Source organism: Propithecus coquereli, unplaced genomic scaffold, assembly GCF_000956105.1.
Source record: "Propithecus coquereli isolate 6110/MARCELLA unplaced genomic scaffold, Pcoq_1.0 Scaffold249, whole genome shotgun sequence".
Classification (NCBI taxonomy): domain Eukaryota; kingdom Metazoa; phylum Chordata; class Mammalia; order Primates; family Indriidae; genus Propithecus; species Propithecus coquereli.
The window spans coordinates 752,391-768,021 of record NW_012148052.1 but is presented as its reverse complement, the minus strand read 5'-3'; the positions used below and the strand labels follow the sequence as shown (position 1 = coordinate 768,021).

General features: G+C 41.0%; 1 protein-coding gene across 2 annotated transcripts in view; it reads right to left on the bottom strand.

The window, feature by feature from the left end:
- Positions 1 to 6,603: 6,603 nt before the first annotated feature.
- The window catches only part of ZMYND12 (zinc finger, MYND-type containing 12), a 33,368-nt gene continuing 24,340 nt past the window's right edge, over positions 6,604 to 15,631 (bottom strand). For both annotated transcript variants that reach the window (XM_012646766.1, XM_012646767.1), the window contains 5 exons: positions 14,697 to 14,866; positions 12,282 to 12,404; positions 11,149 to 11,260; positions 9,545 to 9,690; positions 6,604 to 7,109 (listed from right to left, as the gene is read on the bottom strand). In XM_012646766.1, coding sequence (XP_012502220.1) covers positions 6,987 to 7,109; positions 9,545 to 9,690; positions 11,149 to 11,260; positions 12,282 to 12,404; positions 14,697 to 14,866 — 674 coding nt within the window. In that variant the 3' untranslated portion in view covers positions 6,604 to 6,986. The remainder of the gene's footprint in view (positions 7,110 to 9,544; positions 9,691 to 11,148; positions 11,261 to 12,281; positions 12,405 to 14,696; positions 14,867 to 15,631) is intronic.

Genomic DNA, 15,631 nt, shown 5'->3' with positions numbered 1-15,631 from the left:
CTAACTGGCAAAATGAAAATGTGCTGAAAAGAATATATCTTAACCAGGCACCGAAATAGCTCATTTCCAAGTGGTTTATACAGCAATAACAATGTTAACTTCTCCAACAGAGAGGAAAACATTTATAAATGATTGTTTTGCTCTTTTTGCTTTTTATTAAAATTATTACTGTGGAACAGAATGCTTTGTTTGCCTTTGTCCCCAAAACTCTGTGCCTTTCGCTTGTTCTTTTAAAGTAAGAATCACATGCTGAATCTACATTTTATTATTTTCATATCATAAAATGAGGAAAAGTCTTCATAGAAACTTCCCTCTATTCATTTGCACACCAGCTGCATTCTGAAAAACCATAATTTTCCTTTCAAACGCAGAGTGCTGTCTGAATTGTAATATTGCCAACTCTCAACTGTCAAGATGATGGAGGAAAATACTAATGCAGATGGTGTGAGCTTGTCACGGGCCTGCTCAGCATGCTCTCCTGGGCTGACATTTGAATTAGGATTCAAATAGCAAGTGAGAGCTGAAAGCTGTTAAAAACGGCTGTGTGGTGTAGTAAGGGGGCCCAAGGGATTGGAAGAATCTGTGTTCCCACCTGAAGAATTCTGGAGGCCAGGCGAGGCCCTCGGGACTTGTGTTTGCCTGACATTTCAAGAGGCTTCCTGGGAGAAACAGTGGTAAGACCTTGGGGAACTAACTTATGATCCGCACAAGGCCGAATACCCTTGAACCAAGGCTGTTCCCCAACTTGTGAGGTCAGTGAGCCCAGCCTGAGGTGAGAGGGTCACAGGGATGATGCTTGATGGCTTCAGCCAGGGACGATTTGGGGTATGACACTATGTTGTACCATTCATACTGTCCTTCACCCCAAACCCTGGCAATGCGGCCTATATTTTTCCTTTTCTTTCGTATGAAAATCTTCAAACTACACCAAAGTAGAGAGAACAGTTCTGTAAACTCCCCAGAAAAAGGACATTTCCTTATGCCTTTACCACATGTAACAAAATTAGCAATAATCCCTTGATACCATCTAATTGCCAGTCCATATTCAAATTCCCTCAGCTGTCTCAAGAAGAACTGCATTTAGCTCCGTTGCAGACCAGCATATTTGGTGGGGCAGAAAGTACTTTGAAGAGGGTGGTGATTTCTTCTGCTCTGGCAGAAACCATGCTGAAGGGGCACCAGTGTGCTCTCTAGGCTGGTGACAGACATATTCACAAATTGTTGGATCTTGGGATTTCCTCTTCTCAAAGAATAAGCCTAGGAAATGTCCCCTTCTATTTCCCAGTGTCCCATGGTCTTCCTCTGGGACTCTCCCGGCTTCACGCTGCTGGCACCCACCTGCTAGCTGCTTCTTTCAGGGCAGGGATTTCCTAACTCAGGGAAGAGGCTTCTCTCAAGGATTACTGTTCGTCCACCAGTCTTAGGTCTACTGTACTCAGTGAATCACAGCTCCCAAAGGGTCTTAGCATCTTCTATTTTTTTTTTAGAGGCTGGGGTGCAGTGGCGCCATCACAGCTCACTGCAACCTCCAACTCCTGGCCTCAAGCAATCCTCCCTTCTCAACCTCCGGAAGTGCTGGGATACAGGTGTGAGCCACCATGCCAGGTCAGCATCTTTTGTTAGAAAATTTTGGCTGAAATTCTCATAAGTCAGAAAACAATTGAGTAGCAGCACTTGTGTTGCAGCTAAAGGCATTCCTCTGACTAAAGACGTGCGGCCGCTGAACACACTGCCTGCTCAGGCACTTTCTTTTGCTATCTAGTGCATTATTAAGACAATTGGTGAAATCCGATATGGTCTGTACTGTATTGTCTGGTAGTATCATATCATGTTAATTTCCTGATTTTGGTGATTTTACTGATGAGAATACTTAAGAAGTATCCTTGGTTTTAGAAAATACACATCGGATATTGAGGGATAAAGAGATAGCATGTCTGCAACTTACTTTCAAATGGCTCAGAAAATAATAGGTATAATAGAGAGAAAATAATAAAGCAAATGTGGTAAAATGTTAGCATTCGGGGAATCTGAGTGAAAGGTATTATGGGAATTCTTTGTATGAGTAAGTCTGAAATTTTGTCAGCCTCCTGTGCTGGGCTGCCTCTTCTCCATGAAATGTTCAGTCTCCTCGGGCATTTCCTTAGGCTCTCTTCCCTTCCTTATCTATATTTCATCCCTGCGTGATCTCTATTTCCATGGTATTAATTACCATCTACATGACACTCTCAAATTTATCTCTGAACCCAGGCTTCTCTTCTTAATGTCAGATGCATATCCAGTTGCCTACCTTTCATCTCGCTTCGAGTGTCTCTGTAAGTTTCTCAAGCTCACCATGTTCCAAACTGAATTCATGCTCTTATCTCTCCCTCACAAACCTGTCCCTCTTCCAGGGCCTCCTCAACTGAGTGCACAATGCCAACCACTTGCCCAAACCAGAAAAAATATATAAACCAAAATTCCAGGAGTCATTTGTGGCTGCTCTCCTCCTCAACCCCTACATCCAATTTTGTTTCCTATGATAAAACTTGACTTATGAAATATGCACCATCTTTTCTCATTGCAAAAACAATTTTTTTGCCATGTTCATTAAAATGTTTAGGGAGAGCTACAATCCTGACAAAGGTTTGCAAGCAAGGGACAATGCTTATAATATATAATCCTGGTTTTACATCCTGGTCTCAATAGTAATCTTATTCATATGCTTTTAAACCCTGCTACTGTTTATTTAAATATTTACTATCTATTGAAACTGAATGTTTGTGTATGCATATACATGGAATAAAATATTTATCTCCCTCACATTGCCACCGATCTTGATGAATGTTAGGAAAGACATACTTTTTCTGTTAAGTGAAAGGATGACATGGTTCTGTCATCCAAATAATGCTTCACTATCTTTTCTGAAGCATTTTCTTTCCCAAATGTTTGTTTTGTGTGACTTACTGTGCTGGAGAGATGCTGTACTTCACAGAGTCATTGTGCATATAGAGACATCTCATTTGCACAATGTGTATCTGTAGTGGGATATGGAGGATATGGTGGTAGAGAAGTTTGGTTCTAATCTTGGCATAGCACAGGACTCTAGTGAGCAACGATAAACTGTTTTATAGTGAGAATGCAGAGCAACTACTCAAAGTGAATTTTTTTAAAATAAAGGTTCACAGGCAATATGATATAATTTGCAATAGTGCATATATACTTGCTAGTAGAAAATTTAATCAGGTCTTTCAGGGATGATCCTTCAGCTCCACCCCTGCAAATTCTGCTCAAGATGCTTAGGAAAGATGTGATCACCTGGTGGGAAGACAGACACACTCTGTGGGGGACCCACAGCACCACCAGAACTCCTGGTTCTCTTCAACTTGCTTACACCCTTTGGGGTCAAGTAAACCACATTTTGCAGGGCTCTTTAGAACTGAGATTATCTCTGCATCAGTATATCATATGTGAAAATGAAATATGTTTTCCTTGAGGAGTCAAAAAAAATGAGGGCAAAAAACCCCATTTTCAGATTAATGAAAGAAAGAAAATCTGATAATTTACCATTAGTAGACCCCCATTGTAGGAAATACTAAATGATTTATTAGAAATTTGAGCTCATATGGAAGATGTGAAGAGCAAGAAGGAATATGATGACTTTATAATAAGAATTATGACTTGTGAGTTTAAGATAGATTTAAAATAAATCACAGTAATAATATATAAGTTTGGGGGAAGTAAATGTAGTTAAAAGGTTTGAAAGACCTTGTATTGTCCAGGATGAGAGTTTCCTGAACAAATTCTGATAAGTTAGGAATGAGTGCTTGAATTTCTGAGCCAATCATTAACAGAATAGAAACATGGGATATAACCTACAAACTAGCAAAGGGTGGGAGAAATGGAAGAAGAAAAAATATTTAATCAATCCAAAAGAAAGGGAAAAAATAGAACATGCAGAATAAATAGAAGGTACAAAATGAGATCATAGATTAACCCAAATAATTTTTAAGAAACAAATAATTTAATGTGTAAACAAAATATAAATGGACTAAATGATTCTTTAAGAATTACAGATATAAAAATATTTAATTATATTATTTTTAGCAGAGATGCATCTAAAACATAAGGATACAGATTGAAAGTAAAAGCTTACAAGAAGAAATATCAAGGATTACAGTCAGGGTTAAGTCAGGAAAACAGAAACCTCTCTAGGCATTCTGAATAAAGATATTTATTTAATATAGGGAATTAAAGGCTTACACAATCTTTGAAACAGCTGGATGATAAAGATCAGAAAGCAAAGAGCATCAAGCTGCTTTCATAGGAAATGTACTTTTAAGGAAACAACAGTGGATGATTCTCAGGAAGTTTAATGGTTGCTCCTTATGTAGCTTCCAAATCTGGTGCAGTTAGCCCTTACTGGCAGAATTTTATCCAGAATCATACAAAGAGAGGGATACTGGGAACTATAGTTCTAAGGTTCCCCTTCAAAGCAGAGGTAAAGGATGAAGGGAACGGTGATGATGCCTAGTTGATAAAAAGAATCCAGCCACAAAGAAATGGGTGTAGCTATATTAATATTAGACCAAAATAGACACTAAGGTCAAAAGCATTACTAGAGATAAAGAGAATCACTTCATAATACAAAAAAAAAATTCCATTTACCAGGAAAATATAATATTTAAATTTTTACATGCCTAATAACAAAACCTCAAAATATATAAAGCAAAACTTGACAGGACTATAAGGAGAAATAGATAAATTTACAATAATATTAGATGGATTTTACGTATCTCTTTTGGAAATAAATAAAAATTTGGCAACGATATACAAGAATTGTAAATTTTACAAACAAACTTGCCTTAATGGGCACATACATGGCACTGCTCTCAATAACTCCATTCTTTTCTAGCACACACAGAACATTTACAAATATTGACCATATCTTGGGCCATAAAGCAAATCTTAACCAATTTCTAAAAACCAAAATTGTACACAGCATATTCTATGACCGCAATAAAATTAAGCTAGAAATCAACAACAGAGAAGTAAAGTCACCTTATTTTAGAAATTAAGAATCATACTTCCCAATGACTCATGAGTCATAAAAAATTAGGAAATATTTAGAACAAAAATGAAATGCCACATCTCAAAATATATGGGATCAGCTAATGTAGCAAATAGAGGAAAATTTATAGCCTTCAATATACATGTTAGAAAGGAAGAAAAACTTAAAATTAAATTACTAGACATGAAACAACCAGAAAATTATGCCCTACAACCAAGAAGAAAATCAGTCAATAGAAACAATAAAACAATTTAAACAATAACTTTATAAACATATTCAATGCAGAAAGATTAAAGAATAGGAATTCAGAGATGGGGAGAACAGAGAATAGATGGGGGGGTGAAGAGAAAAGGGCCAATGAATCTGGTAAAAAAAAACAGAGTTAGAGTTTAATGAAATGGACTTTTAATGATATTTTTATAATAGAGAAGTTCTAATATTTTCCTTTATATTATCTGCTGAAGAGTTGTTGATCCTCCTCCCTATCCTCCAATCTTCATTAAGAGTCTATTTGAAAGAGCTGGCTCATATTTGAGGTTAGGGGGTGAGAATCAGGAAGGGCCCGTGTCCCTGAAAAGAAGAAACAGCTATACAATGCAGACTGGAGAGTGAGAATTCGACTGAAGATGAAAACTGGATCAAGAGATGGCTCAAAGACAAGTCAGCCCCTGGGACTTCATAGGCATCTTGGAGAAGTGTAAGAATGTCCAAAGGTATGGAATGGGAGTTCTGGCTGATTTTACCTTGAGGGGAAGGGTGACCCATTTGACATACATTTATTATATGTGTCTGAATTAATTAATTTACAATGAGGAACATAAAACTCTCTGACAACTTCTTGAGCTGCATATCCTCTCCCTGCGTGCAGATCTACCCAAGAAGCAAAGTGCAGCTTGGCAAGTCTGGAGAGGAACTAAGGAAGGAAAAAAGGATATTCTCAATTACCTGAGTCATCAAGATGGGACAAGCTGATGCAGCTGTGGCCACATCTGGGCCATTTACAATAATGAATGGGGCTCTGGGGAGATCAAGGCCACAGAGCAATTATGTGAGAGAGCTGGAGTTTGAACTCAGGCACGTCTGAGTCCAAGGCCTTCACTCTGCCCTCTGCAACACAGGGACCCTTTCAGAGTGCCTGTCCCCCAGATGGTGCAGGTGGCTCACATCTGCTTCAATTATTGTCTGAAATAAGAACGACACCAACCTGGAATGTTGTCTCAGCCGGTCCATACTGAAACTCCTTGAAAGGCAGGCCCAGGGGCGTTTTCTGGCATATGAAGAACTTATGTATGATATGTATAATTTATGTCTGCATTTTGCTATTTGTTTTCTATATGTCTCATGTCCCTTTTGTTCCTCTAGTCCTCCTTTACTGCTGCCTTTTGCTTTAAGCGGATATTTTCTAGTATACCATTTTAATCCCTTTAATGATTTTTAACTATTCTTTATTTTCTTAGTGATTGCTCTAGGAATTACAATGGATATTTTTATCACATTCTACCTCAGATTAATGCTAACTTAATTCCATTATAGTATTAAGAATAGAGAAATTCAGCTCCAATATAGCTTTATTCCCTACTCCCTCCTTTGGCAAAGAGCTGTGAAACATACATTGTCATTGGGAGACTTCTGGGGACTACGACAAACTATTTGTAGTTTAATTACAATTACCATATTAGTGATCTGACTACACATTACTCAGTCATACAAAGTAATGATACAGCAAGTACAAAGGTCATGATAAAGAACAGTTTTACTGATTTCTGTGCCTAAAGCTCTATATTCCTTCACATATGCTGTGTAAGAACAAAATCGCAGCTATGTGTGCAGTCCCAGGGGAAGAGGGTGGAAACTTCAGCAAGCCAGACTACCTCAAAGCAATTGTGCAAGGCTGCTATATTAGACACTCAATATCCCCTGATGCGGAGCTCAGGGGTCACTAAGTAATGGGATGATCTTCAGCTGAGATGAGACGTAGCAACTCTTGAATGGCATTTTGCTCATGGACATCAAGCAGTTGTTCTTCGGCTAGATTGAGGGCTCTCATGGCATATTCCTGTGCCTGAAACAGAATTACAGTGACAAAAGGAAGTTGTCACAGGAAAGCATAACACTGGGAAGCCCCATCTGTGCTCAACTCCAGAAGCATGAGAGAGAACGCATCACCTCGCACCAGTCACTGAGCTCTTGTTGATAAACCTGTGAATACACGCTGGGCCCTTACAGCTAGCCACCCATGTGCTGGATGAAGCAGGGGCACCAGGAAAACCCACCTGATCTGACAAACTAAGTACAAACTAAGTACACTGTCTTAGCAAAGTGAGATCTCTGTAGGATCTTAATCAGGGCCCCATGAGCCAACACTGGGAGGCATAGAGGAGACAGCTACTACAAGTAAGTTACCATTCCAGGGCAGTCCTGGGGGCCATGCAGCCCAAGTTTCGACTGGGACAGAGGCTCCCTTCCCTCCCTTTTTTCCATCCTATAAATATTTATTGAATGGCTACTATGTTCCAGGTACTATGACTATAGCAGACATTCCTGTCCTCATGGAATTTACAATATAGTAAGGGAGAGAGACAATAAACAAGACAAATCAGTAAAGCATGATATTTTCTTAACCAGTGATAAATGCTAAGGACAGAAATAAAGCACGAAAAGGGGAGCTGAAGCAGGGTGGCAGTAGGTTTCGCAGTTTGAGACAGGCAGACCAGGGAAACCTTCACGGAGAAGACAGCTGAGTAAAGACCTGAAGGAAGCGAGGGGCCAATCTTGACGTATAGATGTGTCCCTTTTGTCTTAGGGGGGCCTCTTCACACACCTTGGGGTAATGACTTCCCTGAGTACACAATGGAATATTGGACTCCGAGCTGTAGAAAAGAGATTTTGTCCAATGTAAATTTGAAAATTCCATGGAAATATTTCCCTATTTCCTAACCATTCCTGCCCCTATTCCAGACAGGGTTAGTGCTGTTCCTCTTGCTCCCACGGGGCTCTGGACTTTATTATCACATTCTACCATAGCCCTCTGCTGTGAGCTCCTTGATGCCTTGGTATACAGTAGGTGCCTAGTAAAAGTTTGCTGAAGAAAGGGAGGGAGGATGGGAGGGAGGAGGAAGGTAGGGGGAACAGAATCTTAAATTTTCCCATGTCACCCATACAGAAAGTCCTTCTCCAACCAGCCTCTTCTTTCTCTCCCCCATTTTATTTTTCTTCATAGAATTTTTCACTTTCTGAAATTATATTACACATTTATATGTTTACTTCCCCTCCTCCAAAAAACACAAGTTCCATGGAGATAGGGAACATGTCTGGTTAGTCACCACTGTAGCCCCAGCCCTGGAATAGTGCCTTGCGAGTGGTAGATGCTCAGTAAATATCTGAATGAGTGAATCAGTCAGTCAGTAAATCCATAAACCTGAGATATGCACTTATCACCTGTAAGACATTCAGCAAATAATGGACCCTCTCAGTGCCTCAGTTTCCTCATCTGTACAGTGGCGATAATAAAATCCCTACCTCATAAGGCTGGTGTGAGCACTAGATATGATAATTATGGAGAGGGCTTAGACCAATGACCGGCATGTAATAAGTGCTCAAAACAGCTACCTTTTAAATCATTTCCTGGCAATTCGTTTCTGCCTGAATCCCTGCAGCAACAAGGAACTCAGGAACTGAGTATAGTTAGTGCTGCTGCCTCATTCCTCCAAGGTTTCCCAGCCTCAGTTTACCTATGCAACCCTGGGAAGGCCCCCTTGAGGGAAAAAGACAATCCAGTTCCCTTATGCAGGCTAGACTCAACAAATGAGAAATGTTATGAGCATCTGAACATTTTTTTTTTTCAGGATATTATGAGGGTACAAACATTTTGGTTATATTTTATGTCTTTGCCTCACCCAAGCAAAGATTAGAGGCGTGCCCTTCCCCTCTACAATGCTCACTGCGTCCATTAGTTGTGAGTTTACCCCCCCACCCCCTAATCACTGGAGAATATTACTACCGTGTGAGCACCATAGTGTTGATCAGTCAGTGCCAATTTGATGGCGAGTACATGTGGAACCTATTCTTCCAATCTTGTGATACCTGCGTCTGAACATTTTTAACACATTGACTGCCATGTGAGTTGTATTTAACTCACGCTAGTTTTGAGCCCAGGGCTTCACGAAGCATGTGTAACTCACGCGTCTCTTTACCTCGGGAGCTGTGTGAACTATTTTTCAAGTTGCATATAACTCACGCACAGAAACAATAAAAAATAACACATTTTTCATTAAATCAGAAAGGATAGTTTTGTTTTTGAAGTTTTTATTCTATTTTCGTAATAAAACACCATGGCTCCAAGGAAAAATTTTTTTTTCCTGGTGTGGCAATCAATGTGTTAAAGTGAGGGCTTGCTCGGGGGGCAACAGCTAGGGGAATTGGGCAAAACACAGCTGCATTCAACTAGACAAACTTCTATTTTCATTTTAGACATGTTGCTTTTGTAGGGAAACTTGCCTTTGAATAATTCATCATCAGGTAGCAAAGCATGACCAGAGTTTTCAGAACAAAGATAGTTTTTTGAGGGGCTTTGTCAGATGTAGATTCTCGAATGCTCAAGATTGAAGTCAGGGTCCGAATGGCTTCTGCTTCCTGGGCTTCATCTGCATTGGAAGGGGAAGAAAGAAAAAATAGGCCCTTGGCAGCCACGTCCGCCACCGCCACCATCGTAAGCACTCGGCTATCAGGGGCCTGGTCTGCTAATGCCTCCTTGCAGGGGCACTGGTGAAAACAAGACAAATCTGAGCGAGTTCTCAAAGGGAGGACTGCTGCCACAAGCAGAGCAGGACGCGGGACAGTTTCAGGCTGTTCTCCAGCTTTGCTTAGCACGTCATGATCAGAGCAGCCTAAAACCATGCTCACGCCCACAGGCCCCAAAGTTGCCAAGGTTTCTCTCTTTCAGATTCCTGAACTCTATACTTCTTGGGCTCCCAAATGCGGTGAATTTGTCACAGCTGGATTCCTTGAGTCCGGTGCAGCTTCTACTCTATGGCTGAGAGGAGGGAGGAGGGAGCTGGGGGAGCAGGGCTTCTTGCAGCTGCAGCAGCTTAATCTTTCTCCCCCAGTCCAAAGACTGGTAAGCAGTAGCCATTCTGCTTCCTCGTGTGAATCTGTTTACTATTTTCCCCAGCAGTTTTTGGTCCTACTTTAGACACTATTTATTGAGCAGTTACTGTGGGCCAGTACTTATACTTAAAGCACTTATACTTTAATGTACTAAGCTTAGAAGAAAAAGACAAAAAGGACATACATCATAACGTGAAGCTTGGCTATCTTTGGATATCTGATTTCCAAGTTTTCTGTTGTAACATGAACCACTTTCATAATGAGAGAAAACCTAATACAGTTATTAGTCTTTTAAACCTTAGCTCAAAACCTCTTCTCCAAAAAATCTTCCTTCTTCAACACCACCCAGCTGTTCTCCCCTCTTCATTCTGGGACTCATCTTGTAATATAATTTACACTCGCAGAAATGTTCTTTTGTTGCTGCATGTGGGTTCTACATCACCAACTGCACTGCATGTCTCCTTTGAGCGGACACTAGCTCCTCTGTCTCTTTTTATTATCTCAGAGGGCACGATGCTGAGCAGTGCTGCTCAACACCCAGCCCTTTGCTGAGCCTGGGAATAGAGATGAATCAAACTTGGCCCTGCCACTGAGAAGCTCACTGCTAGTAAAGGAGGAGGATAAAGGGCCAGAACAAATCAGCGATGGAACTTCTGCATAGAGTCTACCTTGGCTTATGTGCCCTGGAGGGATAACATAAGAGATGGATGCTCTGCAGAAATCACAGGGGGCTCCGATGGGGTCTTCTTTTCCTCCACATCTGTCCCTTATTAACCTCCCGAAAGGCTGTGTGTGATTACAGGGATCTGAATTCTTTCCAGCACTGGTAAAATCTCTTTGATCCCCATGTCCCAGTTTTCTCCATCAGCAAAATGGGGAAGATGGCACTGATGTGCTACATGACAGGGACAGCTGCTTTCCCTCTTAGGGACAAGGCCTGTGTATTAGGTGGGATGAAGTCACTGCTCTGCCTCCTAGGGAAAACTGACACTTACCCAAGCCAGTGTCATTCTCAAATCGTTTGCCCAGTAAATCCATTTGTTGGATGCGAGCCTGTAAGAGGACTTGATAGTGATCGTTCAAATATTTATGCCAGATCTCGGAGACCTGTCGGGAAAGGAGATGGCAATCAGACAAGCAGGTCAGCTCTGGCCACTGGACCAGCAAGGCGTGGAGAGCAGAGCATCTGGCCAGGTTTCCTGAAGTCTGGAGGCTCCTTCTCTTACTGTGCCTGGGGGCAGAGGGAGGCCTAGCAGCCCTGACAGGCCTGGCCATAGTGAGTGTGACAGGTGAGCAGCTGCAAAGGGCATGTGGCAGGCCCATCGGGGGCAGCCCTGGTGGGGTCTAACAACAATGGCTATCACTCCTGGAGGGCGTACAACACTAAACCTTTATACCCTCACAACATCCCAGGTGAGGTAATATTCTTACTATTCCCATTTTACATGTCAATAAACTGAGGCTCAGAGAAGTTAGATCCCATTTGACTTCTGGTAAGAGCTGTTAAGTGGCACAGCCAGGACTTAAACCCAGGTCTGACTCCATAGCTCATTGCTTTTCAGCTACAGCAAAATGCTTCTTCCTAAGAAGTGGGTCTAAAATATGAATCAACAGTCACAGCATGACAGCCTGTGTCACACACAGAAATGGTTGCTTGCTAAGTGAGGTGTTACTATGTGAACATAACCGACAGTTCAAAATCATTGACATGTAAAGATGAAAATTTTAAAGTGTTCTTATGTTCTTTGATCCCTCTATAGGACCTTGCAGCAATAGATTTCCCTTGAAAACCTCTTCTCTGTCGCACACCTCAATATGCCCACATTAGCTTGCTCCTTTGGGTAGGACGGAGCATAGAGCAGTCTGTTTGGAGAGGTTTGGCTCTTATTGACCATCGTTCATTATTTGCTAATCACCCTATGGATGCTAAGGATTAGTCTCTTTGGGTAGTAGAGAAACAGGAAGAAAGGAAATGGAGTATATCATGTATCAGGCTGTGCAACCTTGGGTAAGTCACTTCATCTCTCTGTGCCTCTCTTTATGGTGTGTTTCTCATGAATGGTCTGACACCAATTGTAAGATACCAAGCCTCAGTGTCAAGGCTCAGTTCCTACATGCCCCAGCTCACCTTGGTGTACAATGAGTCTGCCACATCCAGCTTTTTAAGGTCATAGAATATATTAGCCAGGTGGAAGTAGCCTCCTGAGGTCCTGATGTCCTCTGTTCCAAATGCACAACTGGCAAAATAAATCTATAGCAGGAGGCAGAAAGAGAGCACTTGAGTTCCCTTTGCAAATCATGTATCTGATAAAGGACTTGTACCCAGAATGCACATAAAAAAACTTTTACAACAGCCCAATTTAAGATGCCTATTCAGACATTTCTCCAAAAAGATATGCAAATGGCTAATAAGGACGTGAAAAGATGCATGACATTGTTAGTCATTACAAATACAAAATATAACCACAATTAGATGTCACTTCATACCCCCTAGGATGGCTAGAGTCAAAAAGATAGAAAATAACAAGTGTTGGCAATGATGTGGAGAAAATAAAATCCTCATACATTCCTGGTGGGAACGTAAAATGGTGCAGCCTCTGTGGAAACAGTTTGGCAGTTCCTCAAAAAGGTAAACATAGAGTTACTATATGATCTAGCAATTCCTCTTCCAGGAATGAAAAAGTGTCTACACAAAGACTTGTAAACAAATGTTCACAGCAATATTATTCGAAATAGATAAAAAGTGGAAACAACTGAAATGTCCATCAATTGAGGAATGGATAGACAAATCGTAGCATATCCAGATGATGGACTACTACTCAGCAATAAAAGGAATGAACTATTGATGCATCCGACACCATGGATGAATCTCAAAATAACTACGCCAGGTGAAAGAGGTCAGACGCAAAAGACCACATATTATTCTGTTTCTATAAAATGTCCAGTGAAGGCAAATCTATAGGGACAGAAAGTGGTTGCCTGGGACTGGGGTGGAATGGGGAAAGATTGCAAATGAATATGAGGGATCTCTTTTGGGAAATGGAAATGTTCTAAAATGTGATTGTGCTGTACACAATTCTGTAAGTTTACTAAAAATAATTGACTTGTACACTTAAAATGGGTCAATTTTAAGTTATATATCAATAAGTTAGTGTTTCAAAAAAGCTAGACTAAGGAATCCGAGTTTGAGCTAATTCTTAACTGTGTGGCTCAGCTCAAGACACATGCACCTCTGTTTAATTTGTTGGAAGATATAGAGAGGAAACACGAATGAAGAATCGTATTAGAGTCCCAGGTGGAAACCAATGGCACCCTCAAAAAGATTACCTGACAATAGTTTAATAGAAGTATTATTTGACATGTGGAAGGGTTAAGGAACCAACAAGGGCTGGTGAAACACTGGAGACTACCAACAGCAAAAAAAAACTATCACTATCCCTACACCTGAAAAAGCAAGGGGAGAAAACAGGGTTACCAGGGCCCAGTAAGAGCCAGCGCTGCAGAGGAAGGCCACCCGACAGGAGCAGGCACTCCAGTGAGGAGCACTGCTTCTGCCAGATCAGGGGCGGGGCAGAAAGGCAGCAGAGAGAATAAATGCCCCATCCTCTCTCTCCTCCCATCCTCCACTTCCCTGCTGTGCCTCCCACTCTCCAAACCCAACAGAGGCCAGACAGCACTGGAGTCCAGGTTGTACAGCCCGTAGGGGTCAGGCTCCCAGGGCATAGAGTAGGGCTGACAATGGATTTCGGGTAGGGGGATATAGGGAATAACCAACGTAAGAATGAATTTATGGGCACTGTGCAGTGGCTGGCAACCCAAGGGAGGGTTGCCCAGTGGAGAGACCAGTGGAGAGAACCAACCTGCATGGAGACTGCAGTCTGACCCTACCCTAACCCAGATTTCAGGCTCAAAAATTCTCCTCTCTGGTAACTTTTTCCTGATAGAAACCTCATAAATTTGGGAAGAATAATTCAATTATCATCTTTTTCATTCTATCTAGCATTCGTATAGAGTTTTGTAGTTCATAAGTGCTTTTTTATACATTCTAGCTCATTTAAATTTAATAATTACCTCTGAAGTAGAGACATTAATGTTAATTTTAAAAATAATAGCCAAAATACTATACATACATTGTCCTATTATGAATCTTTGCAATGACCCAATGAGGCAGAGACTATTTTATGATTTCTGTCTTACATGATGAAAGAGGTTAAATAATTTGTCCAGGACTATGTGGCCAGTGAAACAACAGAGCTGGGACTAGAAGCAGAGCCCTTCTCTTAAACCAGCATGCTGTTCTGCCTCCCTTTACTATCTTTACAGCAACTGAGGCTTGGGGAAGATATGACCTGGCTAAGGTTGCATAGCCAAGAAGCAGAAATGCTTGAACTCAGGTAGTTAAAATTGCGTTTTTGCTAATATCCCATTAAATGGTCAGTTATAAACAGAAAGTTTTATAGAAATGCTCAGTTAAAAAAAAACAAAACAAAACTAGAAGAGCTGTTTTCCAAAATACCCAAGTGTTATAATTTAGCTTGTTTACATCATTGGCCAGATGGTAACGGGCTTCCTCATAGTTTTTCTTAGCCATGTAGAGAAGTCCCAGGTTCCGATGCAGTAAAGAGTGGGTGGCATTACAACAATCAGTTGATTTGAGGACAGTCCACTGGGCTTGGAATAGATATTCTTCAGCCTGAACGATCCTGCCCAGACCTGCCCAAAAGCAGCAGAGAAGGTTAGAATTTACATCCTGTCCAAGAACACATGATGAAATATGACTCATCGCCCATTCACTCACTTATTCATTTGCTCAAGTATTTATTGACACACAAAAACTTGTACACGAATGTTCATAGCAGCCTATTCATAAGAGCCAAAAACTAGAAACAACTTAAATGTCCATAAACTGATGAGTAGATAAACAAAATGTGGTATATCTATATCCATGAGTGGCATATTATTCAGTCATGAAAAGGAATGAAGTATTGAGACATACTACATCATGGACGAACCCTGAAAACATGATACTAAGCAAAAGAAGTCAGACACCAAAGGCCATGTATTGTATGATTTCATTTATATGAAATGTCTAGAATAGGCAAATCCATAGAGACAGAAAGTAGATTAGTGGTGGCCAGGGGCCTGTGGCATGGTGGGGGTGGCTAACAGGGAGTAAATGCTAATGGTTATAGGTTTTCTTTTAGGGGTGATGAAATGTTGTGGAATTAGATAGTGGCAATGGTTGCACAACTTTGTGAATATGCTAAAACCACGACATTGTCCTTTAAAAGGGTGAATTTTATGGTATGTAAATTCTATCTCATTTAAAAATATAGGCTGGGCACAGTGGCTCATGCCTCTAATCCCAGCACTTTGGGAGGTCTAGGTGGGAGGATTTCTTGAGGCCAGGAGTTTGAGACCAGCTTGAGCAATAGTGAGAGAACCCATCTCTACAAAAAATAGAAAAATTAGCTGGGC